This window comes from Ranitomeya variabilis, chromosome 4, assembly GCF_051348905.1.
Source record: "Ranitomeya variabilis isolate aRanVar5 chromosome 4, aRanVar5.hap1, whole genome shotgun sequence".
NCBI lineage: Eukaryota > Metazoa > Chordata > Amphibia > Anura > Dendrobatidae > Ranitomeya > Ranitomeya variabilis.
The window spans coordinates 305,728,701-305,746,999 of NC_135235.1; the positions used below are offsets into that span (position 1 = coordinate 305,728,701).

General features: G+C 50.3%; 1 protein-coding gene across 1 annotated transcript in view; it reads right to left on the reverse strand.

Annotated features, from left to right (window-relative positions):
* The window catches only part of NOL9 (nucleolar protein 9), a 30,577-nt gene extending 15,743 nt beyond the window's left edge, over nucleotides 1-14,834 (reverse strand). Inside the window, exons 1-7 of the mRNA XM_077250376.1 lie at nucleotides 14,486-14,834; nucleotides 11,948-12,167; nucleotides 10,399-10,529; nucleotides 9,702-9,837; nucleotides 9,257-9,353; nucleotides 9,052-9,149; nucleotides 40-201 (exon numbers count right to left, since the gene is read on the reverse strand). Of these exons, the coding sequence (XP_077106491.1) occupies nucleotides 40-201; nucleotides 9,052-9,149; nucleotides 9,257-9,353; nucleotides 9,702-9,837; nucleotides 10,399-10,529; nucleotides 11,948-12,167; nucleotides 14,486-14,710 (1,069 nt within the window). The 5' untranslated portion in view covers nucleotides 14,711-14,834. The remainder of the gene's footprint in view (nucleotides 1-39; nucleotides 202-9,051; nucleotides 9,150-9,256; nucleotides 9,354-9,701; nucleotides 9,838-10,398; nucleotides 10,530-11,947; nucleotides 12,168-14,485) is intronic.
* Nucleotides 14,835-18,299: the final 3,465 nt, after the last annotated feature.

The following is an 18,299-nucleotide window of genomic DNA, read 5'->3' on the forward strand; positions in this document are numbered from 1 at the left end:
CTGTGCCGCAAATATGGACAAGAAACGGGGGACGCTGACCTTTAACCCATCCCATGGTATTAATGATGAGCGGCTGGTCTTGCTTATAACCCGATACAACGTATTTCACCGACTCGATAAACCGCTCCATGTCCTGCTCACAGCTGGGCTCGCCAAAGTAAACCATTTTCTGAGGGTCCCGCTGCTGAGTGAATGGAGGCCCTAATACCAAAAAGAGGTAAATGAAAAACAATGAGAAACACATGCAAGCAAGGGCAACATGTCAGAAGTGCTCACAGCACGCGGGTCATAAATAATGTGTTATTACAGGAGAGGGGGCTTCCTGGACACTACACTGGTGACCATGCCACTCAGCAGAACCAAGGGTTAATGGATCATTTTCTTACAAGAAAAAGAGGGATTTTTGGTACTTACCGTAAAGAGGGATTTTTGGTACTTCCCGTAAAATCTCTTTCTTGGAGCCTTCATTGGGGGACACAGGACAACCATGGGTGTATGCTGCTGCTGCTAGGAGGCTGACACTATGCAAAAAAGGAAAAAGGCGTAGCTCCTCCCCGGCAGTATACACCCACCGACAGGCACCAAGCACCTCAGTTAGTGCAAAAAGCAGTAGGAGAAGCGACAGAACTCATAACAGTAAAAGTACCAACTCAACTAGGGTCTCCAGGCCCCAAACACGGTACCAGAACAAACCAGTAGGGAGGGTGCCGTGTCCCCCAATGAAGGCTCCAAGAAAGAGATTTTACGGCAAGTACCAAAAATCCCTCTTTCTTTATCGCTTCATTTGGGGACACAGGACAACCATGGGACGTCCAAAAGCAGTCCCGGAAAAGGATGGGTAGAAAGGAAAAGAGAAAAGGTCTCAGGTCGGCCGGTGTGCGACCGCCGCCTGCAGTACCTTCCTACCAAGACCTGCATCGGACGAGGCTTGGGTATAAACCCGATAGAACCTCGTAAACGTGTGCAAAGACGACCAGGTTGCAGCCTTGCAAACTTGTCAGGCGGAGGCCTGGTGGCGAACAGCCCAAGAAGCTCCGACAGCTCTGGTGGAGTGAGCTCGCACCCCCGGGGGAGGACGTGCCTCATGAACACGGTACGATTCTAAAATTGCCGAGCGAATCCAGCGCGAATTGGTGGATTTAGACGCTTGAAAGCCCTTCCGACGACCTTCAGAAACGACAAGGAGAGAATCGGATTGACGGAAGGGAGCGGTTCTAGAAAGATAGACCCGAATGGCCCTGACCACGTCAAGCTTGTGAAGAGACTTCTCCAAAGGATGAGCCGGAGAAGGGCAAAATGATGGAAGGACAATGTCTTTGTTGATGTGGAAAGCCGAGACCACCTTGGGAAGGAATTCTGGAACCGGTCGAAGAACGACCTTATCCTGATGAAGAATCAGGAAAGGGGAACGACATGACAGGGCTGCCAACTCGGAGACCCTCCTGATGGATGTAATGGCAATGAGGAAGGCGACCTTCCAAGAGAGAAGGGAAAAGGGCACGTCATGAAGAGGCTCAAAGGGAGCAGCCTGAAGAGCGCCAAGGACCAGGTTAAGGTCCCAAGGGAGGACGGAAAGGAGGGGCGATATGCGCAACTCCCTGTAGAAAAGTCCGAACCTGGTGAATGGAGGAAAGGTCACTCTGGAAGAGAATCGACAGAGCGGACACTTGTCCCTTGAGTGTGCTGAGGGATAAGCCCGAATCGAGACCAGACTGGAGGAAACCGAGAAGATCCGGAAGAAAAAAGGACATTGGAAAAACTTCATTGGTTTCGCACCAGTGAAAGAACGCTTTCCAGTACCTATGGTAGATACGGGAAGCCGCCGGTTTTCTGGTTCTGATCATGGTCTGTATGACCTGGGAAGAGAGACCAGAGTTTTTCAAGACTGCGGCCTCAACGGCCATGCCATTAAACTCAGCGACTGAGAACTCTGGTGGTAGAGAGGTCCCTGCGAGAGGAGATCTGGCCGATCCGGGAGTCTCCAAGGAGTGTCCGCGAGCATGTTTACGAGCTCGGCGTACCACGGCCGCCTTGGCCAGTCCGGCGCTATCAGTATGACTGGAATCCCTTCCAACTTGATCTTCTTTACCACCCTTGGAATCAAGGGGAGGGGTGGGAACAGGTAGGGAAACTGAATCTGGGACCATGGAATTACCAGAGCGTCGTGGCCGACGGCAAGAGGATCCCGGGACCTGGCGACAAACTGAGGGACCTTGTGGTTCATCCGGGACGCCATAAGATCGACGTCTGGCGTACCCCAGCGGAGGCAAATTTGATTGAAGACTGTGGGGTGGAGAGACCATCGCCCGCTGCTAGGCCCTGGCGACTGAGAAAGTCGGCTGCCTAGTTTTCGACCCCGGGGATATGAACGGCTGATATGGCCAGAACGTGGCGTTCCGCCCACCGAAGAATCTTTGCCACTTCTGCCATTACTTGGCCGCTGCGAGTCCCGCCCTGGTGGTTTAAGTACGCCACGGCAGTGGCGTTGTCCGACTGGATGCGGACGGGAAGATTCGACAGAAGAGACTGCCAGCGGATTAACGCAAGGAAGATTGCCCTGATCTCCAGAAGGTTGATGGGAAGGAGAGCTTCCTGGGTGGTCCAACGGCCCTGAGCCGTGTGTTGTCGGAAGACTGTTCCCCACCCGAGAAGGCTGGCATCGGTGGCGATGACCTGCCACTGAAGGGGAAGAAATGATCTTCCTCTCAGGAGAGAGGAGGACAACGTCAACCAGGTTAGGGACTGACGGACCTGGAGAGGAAGGTCGACGGGACGGTCCAGGGAGTCCAAGGACCTGTTCCAGGTGGATAGGAGGAATAGTTGGAGGGGGCGGGTGTGGAACTGGGCGAAAGGAACAGTCTCCATGGAGGCCACCATCTTTCCCAGGACTCCCATGCAGAAACGAAGTGACTGAGGGGCTGGGCGTTTGAGAAGGCGGACCGCCTTGAGGAGTACTGAGAACTTGTCCTCTGGGAGGAAGACCCAAGCTAAGTTCGTGTCGAACACCATGCCCAGGAAGGACAGTCGTTGGGATGGAATCAGAGGATTTGGTCCGGTTGATAATCCAGCCGAGACGGGTCAGGGTGTCCAGGGAGACCTGGAGACTGTGGGCACAGTCTAGACGAGAGGACCCCTTGATCAACAGATCGTCGAGGTAGGGGATAACGAGGATCCCCCTGGAACGAAGGAGGGCCATGACCGCCGCCATGATTTTGGTGAAGACCCTGGGGGCAGACGCTAAACCGAAGGGGAGAGCCGTGAACTGGTAGTGATTGTCCCCGACAGCAAACCGAAGGAATCTCTGATGCCGTACGCAGATGGGGACATGAAGGTACGCATCTTGGATGTCGACCGAGCAGAGGAACTCCCCGGGTTCCATGGCGGCGATCACTGACCGCAGGGATTCCATTCTGAAGTGGCGAGGTCGAACGTGGCGTTTCAGAAGCTTCAAATCCAGGATAGGGCGAAGAGACCCGTCCTTCTTTGGGACTACAAAAAGGTTCGAGTAGAACCCGCAAAAACGGTCTTCCGAAGGAACGGGAATTAGGACTCCGGCGGCGACCAGAGACGTTACGGCTTGAAGCAAGCCGGGTAAATGGGACGGTTGCTTTGGGGGGCGAGAGAGAAAGAAGCGATTTTCCGGGAGGGTAGAAAATTCGATCTTGTACCCGGAGGTGATAATCTCTCTGACCCAGGCGTCGCTGATCACTGACAGCCAGGTGTCTTTGAAGAGAAGAAGCCTGCCTCCCACCCTGGAAAGACTCCCAGGTGGGGGCGACCCGTCACTTGGAACGGTATCTGTTGGAACGAGGTCCAGAAGACCTGGGAAGTGGAGCCCTGGATCTCCACATGGGAGCTGGCTTGTAAGAGGGTTTTCTACGTTCACCCGTGTTAGCGGGTCGCTCTTGTTGCGAAGAGGAATCTGAGGCTGCAAACGGACGAAAGGGGCGAAATGTTCGAGGAGCCTTTGGGTTAAAGAAGCGTTTTGGCTTGGACTGGGGGAGAGAGGTACTCTTGCACCCAGTCGCGTCTGAGATAATTTGATCCAGACGAGCGCCAAAAAGCCTGGAACCTTGAAACGCCAAAGTTGGTGAGACTTTTTGGAAGTAGCATCTGCATTCCATGCTTTGAGCCAAAGAATGCGGCGCATAGCGACAATGTTGCTGCTTGCCCTGGCTGAACAGGCTGCTGCATCTAAGGAGGCAGTGAGAAGGTATTTCCCTGCGTGGTTAATCTGGTCGGCGAGGTAGGGGAGGCCGAAGCCAAAATGCCTCGGCGGAGAATCTTGGCCCAGGCAGAGATGGCCTTAGCTACCCATGTGGAAGCAAAGCTGGGGCAGAGGGAAGCACCCGTTGCATCAAAAGCTGATTTGGCCAGCGCCTCAATTTGTCTGTCCGATGCGTCCTTAAGCGATGCGCCGTCCGGTAAGGAGAGAAGTCTTGGAGGAAAGACGGGAGATCGGTGGATCGACCTTGGGAGATTCAGCCCACTTGGAGAGAAGATCGGTGCTAAAGGGATAGAGCACGTCCAGATGTTTTCTACCCGAAAAACGTTTTTCAGGATGTTCCCAGTGTTTAGACAGGGTAGACTCAAACTCCTCATGGGTAGGAAAGGAGCGAGAGGGACGCTTCACCCGCTTAAAGGAGACAGAGGAATCCTGGGGGAGAAGCCTCGTCTTGTTTTAGTTTGAGGGTTTGCGAGATAGCCGAAATAAGACTATCTACGACAGCCTGCATGCTAGAAGTCTGGTCTGAATCAGAGTCAGAACCGGACTGGGAATCCACATCAGACCCAATGTCCTCCTCCTAAGAGGGGAATTGGGAGGAGGAGAGCAGTTTGAGCGCTGCGGAGGGACCCGGAGAACTAGACGAAGAGCCAGAAAGAGTCCTCTTTCTAGAGCGGCTGGCTGATTTGTCTCCCTGAGGTTCAGGGTCAGGTGCGACCGACTCGCCATGGGGGACGGTCGGAGCAGTGGCGTAACTACAAAGTTATGGGCCCCGGTGCGAACTTCCAAATGGGGCCCCCCCCCTACCCCCCCCCCCACCTTCCCCCGCCCCCACAACCCCCCCACCTTCCCCTGCCCCGCTTCCCCTAGATACGCCTCGGACTGTTGCAGGAATCTCCTGCACTGCAACATGGTGTTGGGTGCCAGCACAGCCCGCACAGTGGTATATCCAGCACAGCCCGCACAGTGGTATATCCAGCACAGCCCCCACAGTGGTATATCCAGCACAGACCGCACAGTGGTATATCCAGCACAGACCGCACAGTGGTATATCCAGCACAGACCGCACAGTGGTATATCCAGCACAGCCCGCACAGTGGTATATACAGCACAGCCCGCACAGGGGTATATACAGCACAGCCCGCACAGGGGTATATACAGCACAGCCCGCACAGGGGTATATACAGCACAGCCAGCACAGGGGGTATATACAGCACAGCCCTCACAGTGGTATATCCAGCACAGCCCGCACAGTGGTATATACAGCACAGCCCGCACAGTGGTATATACAGCACAGCCCGCACAGTGGTATATACAGCACAGCCCGCACAGTGGTATATCCAGCACAGCCCGCACAGTGGTATATACAGCAGAGCCCGCACAGGGATATATAGAGCACAGCCCGCACAGGGGTATATCCAGCAGAGCCCGCACAGTGGTATATACAGCACAGCCCGCACAGTGGTATATACAGCACAGCCCGCACAGTGGTATATACAGCACAGCCCGCACAGTGGTATATACAGCACAGCCCGCACAGTGGTATATACAGCACAGCCCGCAGTGGTATATAGAGCACAGCCCGCACAGTGGTATATAGAGCACAGCCCGCACAGTGGTATATAGAGCACAGCCCGCACAGTGGTATATACAGCAGAGCCCGCACAGTGGTATATACAGCAGAGCCCGCACAGTGGTATATACAGCACAGCCCGCACAGTGGTATATACAGCACAGCCCGCACAGTGGTATATACAGCACAGCCCGCACAGTGTTATATACAGCAGAGCCCGCACAGTGGTATATAGAGCACAGCCCGCACAGTGTTATATACAGCAGAGCCCGCACAGGGGTATATAGAGCACAGCCCGCACAGTGGTATATACAGCACAGCCCGCACAGTGTTATATACAGCAGAGCCCGCACAGTGGTATATCCAGCACAGCCCGCACAGTGTTATATACAGCAGAGCCCGCACAGTGGTATATACAGCAGAGCCCGCACAGTGGTATATACAGCAGAGCCCGCACAGGGATATATACAGCAGAGCCCGCACAGTGGTATATACAGCACAGCCCGCACAGTGTTATATACAGCAGAGCCCGCACAGTGGTATATACAGCACAGCCCGCACAGTGTTATATACAGCAGAGCCCGCACAGTGGTATATACAGCAGAGCCCGCACAGTGGTATATACAGCAGAGCCCGCACAGTGGTATATACAGCAGAGCCCGCACAGTGGTATATACAGCAGAGCCCGCACAGTGGTATATACAGCAGAGCCCGCACAGTGGTATATACAGCAGAGCCCGCACAGGGATATATACAGCACAGCCCCCACAGGGGTATATACAGCAGAGCCCGCACAGGGATATATAGAGCACAGCCCACATCTCATCCCCCCCCCCCCGATAATGGCCCCACAGTCCGGTTAAAAAGAAAAAAAAAAAAAACTCTCCTCACCTTTCCTTTTGCCCGCGCTGCTCCTGGCGGCTGCAGTCTGCCCAGGACACTGCAGGTGCGCGATGATATGACGTCATCGCGCACCCGCAGTGTACTGTCAGAGGCAGAGCGGGGAATGATGGGAGAGGAAGCGTCAGGTGACGCTCTCTCCTCCCATCATTGCATTGAACTATACCGGTGTCATAGACGCCGGTATAGTTAAATGCGGCGGCGGCGGCACTGGGGGGGGTTCCGGGGGAGGAACAGTGCAGCGGCCCACTACTGGCATCGGCTCTTCTGGCATTTGCCAGAAGTGCCCGATGGCCAGCCTGGCCCTGCTCAGACCTGCCGGCCCGGGGCCCCTGACCTGCGGGGCCCGGTCGCAATGGCGACCGCTGCGACCGCGGTAGTTACGCCCCTGGGTCGGAGCAATGGTTGCTGTAGGTAGCTGTGGAAGACGTTCAAGCGCCTGGATCAGGGACTGAGACACCTTAGTCAAATCAGAGACCGACTGCGAGATAGCAACGGCCCACTCAGGGGGAGGGGGAGCGCCCCCATCCCGAGAGTCAGAAGCTTCCTGCGGGGTAGACATGGCAGGAGGACTGCAGGACTGGCAGAGAGGCGACGATTGGCCTACTGACCACTTTATCTTACAACATAAGGACATAAGGAGATTCTGCAGCGCTATACTACAAAAAAGACTAAGGGGCCTACAGTGGTATGGATAATACCGAGGGAGGGGCCAATATAGCAATCGCAATCCTACCGCACCGCAGAGCAGAGTTATCTGTGTCCCCAACGCACGATTCTCCTGTGCACGGAGCTGCAGAGACAGGAAGTGCCAGTGGTGAAAAAGGGGCGGAGCTGTGCTGTGAGGATAAGCCAAGGCTCATGATAGGGCCGCGCCAAAAGGGAAGGGCGTGCCCGAGATGTAAGAGCCATCCTGAGTGGAGGAGGAAAAGAGCGCCGAAAAAGCGTGCCCGAGGAGGGGGCGTGGCCGGCCGCAGCGGTGAAAACAAAAGTAAAAAACAAAACAAAACTGGGACTTTGTGTCAGGGAGAGCGCTGCACATCTAGTCAGGGGAGGATACTGCTGTGGTAAAGCGGCTGCCGCTGAAGCGCTTGGTACCTGCATGTCCGGTTCCACAGGTAGAGTGGGGAGAGAGGATCGTCCAGGGGCCCGTTGAGAGAGGGGTCGCTGGATACGGAATCCTTCGTCCAGAAGACGGCCTCGACCCCAAAGACAAGGGGGAGGGTCACCGCTGGTGACCACAGTCTTCCTCTCAGCCCTCTCCGAGGAGAGGGGTGAGGGGGACTGTTTGGCAAGGACCGCCACCATAAAGACCCTGGAGCACCTGGGAGGGTGACAGGGGATAATGTCCTGCCGGCGGTCTGAGAGCTGCGATGCGGATGAAACCACACTGCTCGCTCAGCCGCCCTCCTGGGGAGGCAGGGTGGGAGATTGCACCCTGAATCCCTGAATGCTGTATCTGAAAAAGAAAGCCAAATCGTTAATAAAAACAACAAAACCTGTAAAGGAATTCAAGGTTAGCAGCGGATCTGAAGATCCAGGTCCGCCTCCTACAGACACTAAGCACAAACTGAGGTACTTGGCGACTGTCGGCGGGTGTATACTGCCGGGGAGGAGCTACGCTTTTCCTTTTTTTGCATAGTGTTAGCCTCCTAGCAGCAGCAGCATACACCCATGGTTGTCCTGTGTCCCCCAATCAAGCGATAAAGAAATAGTAATCAGGCAGCGAATGATGTCACTGAAATTGTGCAGAAGTAGGGAGCCGGGTTCTCTCTACAGCTTTTCCGGGAAGCGCTATCGCTTGCTGAATAAACAAGGGACCTGAACAAATTTGCTCATCTCTATTCAGGAGGAAGAAATGTCATGTATGGACTTATTACCCCGGTGGTTTCTATTACAGGACCGACCGTGCTGGTATCCAAGCTCTGCTCCACCGGCCATTCTGTCACATGTTAGTTATGTCAGATAGCATAGTGGGGGGTAAGGGGCCGGATGTTACACACTGGGGGAGCAAGGGATTGGATATTATACATCGGGGGGGGGGGGGGCGGGGGAGAGAGGCCGAATGTTACACACTGGGGGAGAAAGGGACTGGATATTATACATCGGGGGTGGCGAGGGGCCGAATGTTACACACTAGGAGAGCAAGAGAGCAATAATACATCAGGGGACGAGGGGCTGAATTTTATACACTGGAGGGGGCTAACTGAGGTGACAGATTTAAGACCTGTGCCCCAATACTTTGTCTGGGGTGAGTCCACACCAAAGCCCTTGGGTTAGGATAAGGATGGTGCACATGCTGATAGAGACGTCCTCATAATTTTGGCCATGGAGTGTATATGCAGATACTTACCCAGAACTGGCTTAGTGACACTTGTCAATGAGATACAACCAGGAGGAGTGAATTCAGTCTGACCCAGGTCACAATCTAGGTAGTCAATACACGGGATGCTGAAAGACACAGAAGTTAGAAGGATGAGCGAGGTCTAGCTGCAGATGTTCGGGTCGGTGGTCGGCCACTTGTAGTCTGTTGTAAAGTTTATTACATATCTACTCACTGCTGTAGCAGCTGGTTGATGAGATATCTGGTGAAAGTTGATTTTCCGACGTTTTTGGGGCCACACACCAAAATAATAGGGCAGCCATCGTCTTCCTCTAAAAAGAAGAAGACACCCTGAATATAAGCAACCAGCAGAAAGTGACATTACAGTGTCTTCAGGACATCCAGTATTTGGAGATCCTCGTTCTTCATCTGTGATCTGATGTACACCAGGGTAACCTGCCACTCTCCTGTTGTTGCATACAACACCGAGCATTCTGGTGGTTGTAGTTCACAACAACTGGAGTATCTTATCAGAGAAATCTGCTCCCCCCCAGGACTGATTTTCCATTCAAAAGTCACAGGTAAGATCTGCATTCAGTGAGTACAGAGGTTTGCATTACAGACAGATCTAAAAGGCGAGAAAAAAAAAAGGAAGGTGTGTGTGACCCCACAGGACATACCGAGGCAGGCGCTGACCAACTGCTGGGCTGCTGACGTCACGGCCTCCGACATAGTGACGGCGCTCTCAGGATCACAGCTGTAAACGCCAATAGATTGTAGAACCGGATCCATCACCGTGGACGACTGTTTATTTTTCTGAAAAGCAAGGAAAGATTTTCTGAGAAGCTTTCTTACAAGATCAGTGAATCGGTCCAATCATACTGGAAGCAGAGTGACAAATCTACTTCGAGTCACTTAGGCAAGGCAGAAAGAAGCGGGGACCCCAGTCTCTGCCAGGGATCAACGGTGGTCTTCTCCTCAATGACCACCTGTGGTTTACTATAGCTCTAGACATGCAGGATAGAAAATCAAGGACGGGGCTTAGAGAGAATCAATAAGACCCCATAAGAGTGAATGGGGTCAGAGGCACAGCACATTCCACCTTGTACAACACTGACTCAATGATAGTAGGGGGTCCAACCACCAGAAATGGGTGGCGGGTGCAAAGATGGGGCTGCAGCAAAATACAAATTGACATTTTTGTCCCTCTGTTATTCCTCCTGGAGAGTTGGCATACATTGTACCATTCTCCGTGGGACGTGTCCTCGCAGAATCCAACGTTTATTGACAATGAGACCGGTAACACTCAGGTGCTGATTTCTACCAACATTTCCAGGAGGAATAAAAAGGAAATAAAATGTTACTAGAACTTCATACCACTTCTGTGCCAAAGAAGCCGGCGTATTCCGGGTGACTCAAGATGTAGTTGACTGCGGTATCCTCCAAGCGTTCGAGCAGCAGGATGGAGCAGGAGGATTTGAAGTTTTTCATTACTGCCCTTCTGCAATCTGCAACAAGAGAAGGTCTGCATTACAATGATGTAACTCTAGGTAAGCACCTGTTCAGACTTAGGCTGGTTTCACATTTGCGTTTATAAACGCAGCGTTTTAAAAAAAACGCATGTAAACGCGTACAAACGCTGCGTTTTTTAGACGCATGCGTTTTTGCATGCGGTAAAAAAACGCGGTGTTTTGACGCGTTTACATGCATTTTTTCATGCGTTTGCGTTTTTGAAACGCATGCTGAGAAGTGTGTGACAGCTGCCAATCATCAAAATCAACTAGAAAACCCACTATAAATAGAAATAGCTAGGGTTAGGGTTAGGGGTAGCTTTTTATTATTAGAATGTGCTGGTCACCAGGTCACTGATAAGCCACCCCCCACCATCAAGGTGATAAAGGGATCCAAACCCTAACCCTAGGGATCCTAGTGATCCATAGGGATTGGCTATTATGTTGACCTGGTGACCAGGACATTCTTCTAATAAAAAGCTTTGTTCAATGTGGACACCCCAAGATATACGGTATTGCTATAGAGAACTAAAAATATTAACTCGTAGAGTATTCACTGTTATATTGTTAGGGTTAGGGGTAGGGTTAGGATCCCTTTATCACCTTGATGGTGGGGGGTGGCTTATCGGGGTGTATTCTTGTTTTTTTCTATAAAAACGCATGCGTTTTTAACGCAAGCAAACGCATGTGCTTAAAAACGCATGCGTTTACATAGACAACAATACGTTTTTTTGCCGCAAAAAAACGCATGCGTTTTTTTGCCGCAAAAAACGCCTCTAGAAATTACTACATGTTGCATTTCTGCGACAGAACGCATGCAGCAAAAAAACGCATGCGTCGTTAAACGCGGCCAAACGAGTACAAAAAAAACGCATGCGTTTTTAATGTTAAACATAGGGGGAAAAAAACACATGCGTTTTCTTCTGTACAAACGCTGCAGATCAAAATGCAAGTGTGAAACCAGCCTTAGTTTATGTTTGGATGTGACGGTCAGTTTTTTAAAAATTTGCATTACAATGGCGGCTTTATAAGATCAGGAACCCGACCTCCGAGGCTGCAACTACTTCCAGAAATGGACCCAACATGGCGCACATGTACGTCAGCTCTGATCATGCAGGGCACAACAGATACGGCTCTGCCAAAAGGAGCCTGGCAGTGACTGACACCGGCACGATCGCCCAGTATTAGAGAAAACTCTGATCGTGTCTGTTTTACCCAAAAAACAGTGAGGATGCTTGTAAGGCGGAGAGGTCCCCTCTGTGCAGTCTAGCAGCCCCCATAAGAAAAACAAGGCCCCTAACAGCTACAGACTTTATGGCTGACACATGCCACGTACTAGTGGTGCCCAGTCCTCAGTTTTTATGGTCCAGTATGAATATTCAGATGGCACTCCCGGCGGAGGAGTCATTTCTTACCCAAGGACAGATATCCACGGAGCAGCATCCGGGCCTCCATTCGGATCTCCTTCCGCATTTTATTCTTCTTCTTCAGCTTCAGTCCTTCGATTGCCAGGGGCGCATGGGTTTTTGGTGAAAACAGCTCATAAGGGATCTGGCTGGAGTTGATTGTTAAGCCCAGCACTTTCACGCTGCCGTACAAACAGGTCAGGACACATTTACCTATGAAAGTCAATTTCTGGGGGAAAAAAAAAATGCAATAATAAGTTTTCATGTGGCCAAAATGTGTAAGAATTACAGATAGTGAATGACATTAAGCCCCACCAGAGGCAAAGCCCATGGCCCATATAAAATACAAAAGCTTAAGAAAAAAAAAACTATAGAAAAATAAAAAATAATTAAAACACAAAAGGAACCCCAAATCTCCTTTCAATCTCTTCCAAAATCCTTCAATACTGGAATTTAGAAGGTAAACCTTACACATCATCAGAACTGAGGCACCTGGATGGACAAGTATGCTAAAATTAACATTAATTGTCTGCAAGTTGAATGGAAAAAAAACAACAACTAAACAATGCTGTTTTTACATAATTTGGTTTCCTGAAAACAGTGACAAAAAATGTTTCCCTTTACATAAAAAAATAAAAAATCAAACCCTTATACAAAAGAGAACATAAAAAGAGAACATATGCTCACTTCTGCATTGGGAGCAGAGAGGACGCCGCCTGTACACCTAGCTATTGGGCACCTGTTAATATAGACATGCTGCCCGAACCATAGGCAACATGAATCTGAGCCTGGCTGTGGTATAGCAGACAGGTATGGCGGTGATTGACAGGTGTCCCCATGGGCATATACAGCCAGTCACCTGTCAAACACCAGAAGCCGGCCGGGGCAGTGCAGGACTAGTCTGGTCTCTATAGTCAACATACGGCTAGTTAAACTATGGGCCAGATGTAAGTGGTTTCCCTAGTTTTCTCTTGTAAAAAAAATTAAAATTAAGTGTTGCAAAATGTTTGCGCAACTTTATGTTCTGCAAAATGTTTGCGACTTTTGGCATTTTTGCACCAATCACAGCCACCTCTTCCAAAGTAAGCGGTGCTTGGGTAGGATGGAGCGTGGCTAAGCCCACCTGGCAAATACATGAAAACCTATGCCACTTTAATGGTGTGAATTATGGCAGAAACATACCCCAGCTCTCTGGCGGAGGTGTACGGCACTGATGACACGTGCCCAATTCATTGCAGGGCCTGGACTTCTAATGAATTTGCATGAATACTATAGTGCTGACTTCGTTAAAGTGAATCTGACACCAGGTTTTTGCCACCTAATCTGAATTTAGCATGATACAGAGATAGAGACCCCGATTCCAGCGATGTGTCACTTACTGGGCTGCTTGCTGTAGTTTTGATAATCTCCTGCTGATAAAACTTATCAGTAGAGGACTGGTAATCTTGCTGCCATGTAGTCCTCCATATTCATGACTGTATAACTCACCACACCACTGATTGGCCTCTTTTTGTTTACACTGTGCGTAGGCAGAAAGCTGCCAATCAGTGATGTGGGCGGGGTTATACAGAGCTCAGCATTTAAAGAACTGCTAGATCTGCAGAAGTGACCAGGACAGAATTCATTAGGCTACTTTCACACTAGCGTCGGTACGGGGCCGTCGCGCTGCGTCGGCCCGACGTATACTGTGCAAGCGCCGCACAACGGGGGCAGCGGATGCTGTTTTTCCACGCATCCGCTGCCCCATTGTGAGGTGCGGGGAGGTGGGGGCGGAGTTCCAGCCTCGCATGCGCGGTCGGAAATAGCGGACCGTCGGCACAAAAAAAGTTACATGTAACGTTTTTTGCTGCCGGTGGTCCGCCACACCACGACGCAATCGTCGCAATCTATGGGGAAAAAACGCATCCCACAGACAACTTTGCAGGATGCGTTTTTTCGCTAAAACGATGCATTGCGACGTATGCAAAAAAACGCTAGTGTGAAAGTAGCCTTAACTCTTGGAGGCAGAGATCTTGGAAATGGAGACTGTGCACGGTGGGGGGCGTCCCGCTCTGCCCCGTCCCTGCACACAGGAGCACGTCCCGCTCTGCCCCGTCCCTGCACACAGGAGCACGTCCCGCTCTGCCCCGTCCCTGCACACAGGAGCACGTCCCGCTCTGCCCCGTCCCTGCACACAGGAGCACGTCCCGCTCTGCCCCGTCCCTGCACACAGGAGCACGTCCCGCTCTGCCCCGTCCCTGCACACAGGAGCACGTCCCGCTCTGCCCCGTCCCTGCACACAGGAGCACGTCCCGCTCTGCCCCGTCCCTGCACACAGGAGCACGTCCCGCTCTGCCCCGTCCCTGCACACAGGAGCACGTCCCGCTCTGCCCCGTCCCTGCACACAGGAGCACGTCCCGCTCTGCCCCGTCCCTGCACACAGGAGCACGTCCCGCTCTGCCCCGTCCCTGCACACAGGAGCACGTCCCGCTCTGCCCCGTCCCTGCACACGACCAGCTGGGGGCGCCCCGCTCTGCCCCTGCACACATTACCACACGCGGCACTCACCTCTCCGGGCTGCAGCACGGTCACACACACGCCCTCCTCCACCAGCAGCGCACCGCGGCTCGTCGTCTCCTCACTGGGGGCGCTGGAGCGGGACGTGTGCGGCTCAGAGCTGGCGGCCAGCTTACAGCGCACAGCCAGGGCATTCCTGCTTTTAGCGGAGCCGCTCTTCCCCGGCCGGATCCTGTAGGAAGGCCCCGGGCGGGCACTGAGCAGCCGCTGCTTCATAGCGGAAATTCACCGTGTCCGAAGGAGCAGCGGCGCCGCAAGAGCGAGTAGGAATGGTGCTGGAGAACGGGACAATCATACATTTCCCTGGGTGATACGACTGCTATTTAAAATGAGACGAGGCACAGCGACGATAACTCAGGGCGATGAGTTTTTGGCCCTTACCCTCTGACGTCTCTAGGCTCCGCCTACCAGTGAGTGGCAGGTGAGGAGGAGGGACTGCAGTGCGCAGCAGCGACCTCTAGTGTGTGCCGGTGGTAAGTGCCGGAGCTCTTCTAAGAACAAGGACCTTTTTTGGGGGGTGGTTACTCAATTTCGTTTTGTGACTATATTTAACTCTTAACCCCTTCACTCCTGGGCCATTTTCAGATTTTTTTTTCTTAGTTTTTTGTGTTTTGAAATTGCAAGAAAAGTGCAATCCCACACCTGTTTTTTTTTCTTTCTTTTACCATGTTCACTAAATGGTAAAGCTTACCTGCCATTATGATTCTCCAGGTCATTACGAGTTCATAGACACCAAACATGGCTAGGTTTTATTTTATTTAAGAGGTGAAAAAAAATCCAAAGTTTCTTAAAATGTAGCAGCATGAGGCTGGTATCATCATCTGTCCTGAGATTTCCAGCACCAGAATTTTTTTTCATTGATTTTGATCCTTGCACATTTCTATATAGCAAATCTTAATTACATACACTGTATAGATCAAATTATTGGGACACGCGTCAAAGGGGTTTCCTGCTACTTTTATTTTGATGAACATTATTAAAAAGTGACAGAAAACTTCTAAAGTGTAAATCTATCTATATACAACTTCTGCAGTCTCTCCTGACTATTGATGATGGATAATAGACTGAGTCTCTGAGATCCTTAAAGGGGATGTCCAGACTTCAGTCACTCACTTGTGAATCCTTAGATGGCGCAGTGTGCATGCTGTCAGGATTCTCCAGCACTGGGAACAGCGGTCACTTCACCAGAAGAGTTAGATTTACGTACAAGCTGTCATTTGTCGACTAGACGTGCATGGCCTCACTCTATGGGCTCATACTCACGAGAAAAACGGACGAGTGCAATCCGATAAAAAATCGGATTGCGCTCAGACCAATGTTATTCAATGGGTGACATCTCACTTGCGATTTTTTTTCTCAGCTGAAATCGGACTGAAAAAAAAAATCGCAGCATGCTGCATATTGCTGCAATTCTCGGACGAGACTCGCCAATGTAAGTCAATGGGTGCGAGAAAAAAATCGCACAGCACTCGGACCATGAGAGTGCTGTCCAATTTTTACGCACCGGTGTCCTTTGAAAAACCAGAAATTCAAGTGCAGTGTGCAGTAAAATCACACTGACAGGTTAGAATAGAACAGATAAAATAGATATATACATACATGTATATATATATATATATATATATATATATATATATATATATATATATATATATATATATATATATATATATATATATATATACTGTACAGACCAAAAGTTTGCACACCTTCTCATTTAAAGATTTTTCTGTATTTTCTTGACTATAAAAATTGTACATTCACACTGAAGGCATCAAAACTATGAATTACCACATGTGGAATTATATACTTAACAAAAAAGTGTGAGACAACTGAAATTATGTCTTGTATTCTAGGTTCTTCAAAGTAGACACCTTTTGCTTTGATGACTGCTTTGCACACTCTTGGCATTCTCTTGATGAGCTTCAAGAGGTAGTCACTGGGAATGGTTTTCACTTCACAGGTGTGCCCTGTCAGGTTTAATAAGTGGGATTTTTTGCCTTATAAATGGGGTTGGACCCATCAGTTGTGTTGAGCAGAAGTCTGGTGGATACACAGCTGATAGTCCTACTGAATAGACTGTTAGAATTTGTATTATGGCAAGAAAAAAGCAGCTAAGTAAAGAAAAACGAGAGGCCACCATTACTTTAAGAAATGAAGGTCAGTCAGTCCGAAAAATTGGGAAAACTTTGAAAGTGTCCCCAAGTGCAGTGGCAAAAACCATCAAGCGCTACAAAGAAACTGGCTCACATGAGGACCACCCCAGGAAAGGAAGACCAAGAGTCACCTCTGCTTCTGAGGATAGGTTTATCCGAGTCACCAGCCTCAGAAATCGCAGGATGACAGCAGCTCAGATTAGAGACCAGGTCAAGGCCACACAGAGATCTAGCAGCAGACACATCTCTACAACAACTGTTAAGAGGAGACTTTGTGCAGCAGGCCTTCATGGGAAAATAGCTGCTAGGAAACCACTGCTAAGGACAGGCAACAAGAAGAGACTTGTTTGGGCTAAAGAACACAAGGAATGGACATCCAACTAGTGGAAATCTGTGCTTTGGTCTGATGAGTCCAAATTTGAGATCTTTGGTTCCAACCAAAGTGTCTTTGTGCGACACAGAAAAGGTGAACGGATGGACTCTACATGCCTGGTTCCCACCGTGAAGCATGGAGGAGGAGGATTGATGGTGTGGGAGTGCTTTGCTGGTGACACTGTTGGGGATTTATTCAAAATTGAAGTTATATTGAACCAGCATGGCTACCACAGCATCTTGCAGCGGCATGCTATTCCATCCGGTTTGCGTTTACACCTCCAGGCTGTGTAAGGGCTATTTGACCAAGAAGGAGAGTGATGGGGTGCTACACCAGATGACCTGGCCTCCACAGTCACCAGACCTGAACCCAATCGAGATGGTTTGGGGTGAGCTGGACCGCAGAGTAAAGGCAAAAGGGCCAACAAGTGCTAAGCATCTCTGGGAAATCCTTCAAGATTGTTGGAAGACCATTTCCTGTTACTACCTCTTGAAGCTCATCAAGAGAATGCCAAGAGTGTGCAAAGCAGTCATCAAAGCAAAAGGTGGCTACTTTGAAGAACCTAGAATATAAGACATAATTTCAGTTGTTTCACACTTTTTTGTTAAGTATATAATTCCACATGTGTTAATTCATAGTCTTGATGCCTTCAGTGTGAATGTACAATTTTCATAGTCATGAAAATACAGAAAAATCTTTAAATGAGAAGGTGTGTCCAAACTTTTGGTCTGAACTGTATATACAGTGTACGTGTGTGTGTGTATATATACACTCACTGGCCACTTTATTAGGTACACCTGTCCAACTTCTTGTTAACACTTAATTTCTAATCAGCCAATCACATGGCGGCAACTCAGTGCATTTAGGCATGTAGACATGGTCAAGACAATCTCCTGTAGTTCAAACCGAGCATCAGTATGGGGAAGAAAGGTGATTTGAGTGCCTTTGAACGTGGCATGGTTGTTGGTGCCAGAAGGGCTGGTCTGAGTATTTCAGAAACTGCTGATCTACTGGGATTTTCACGCACAACCATCTCTAGGGTTTACAGAGAATGGTCCGAAAAAGAAAAAAAATCCAGTGAGCGGCAGTTCTGTGGGCGGAAATGCCTTGTTGATGCCAGAGGTCAGAGGAGAATGGGCAGACTGGTTCGAGCTGATAGAAAGGCAACAGTGACTCAAATCGCCACCCGTTACAACCAAGGTAGGCCTAAGAGCATCTCTGAACGCACAGTGCGTCGAACTTTGAGGCAGATGGGCTACAGCAGCAGAAGACCACA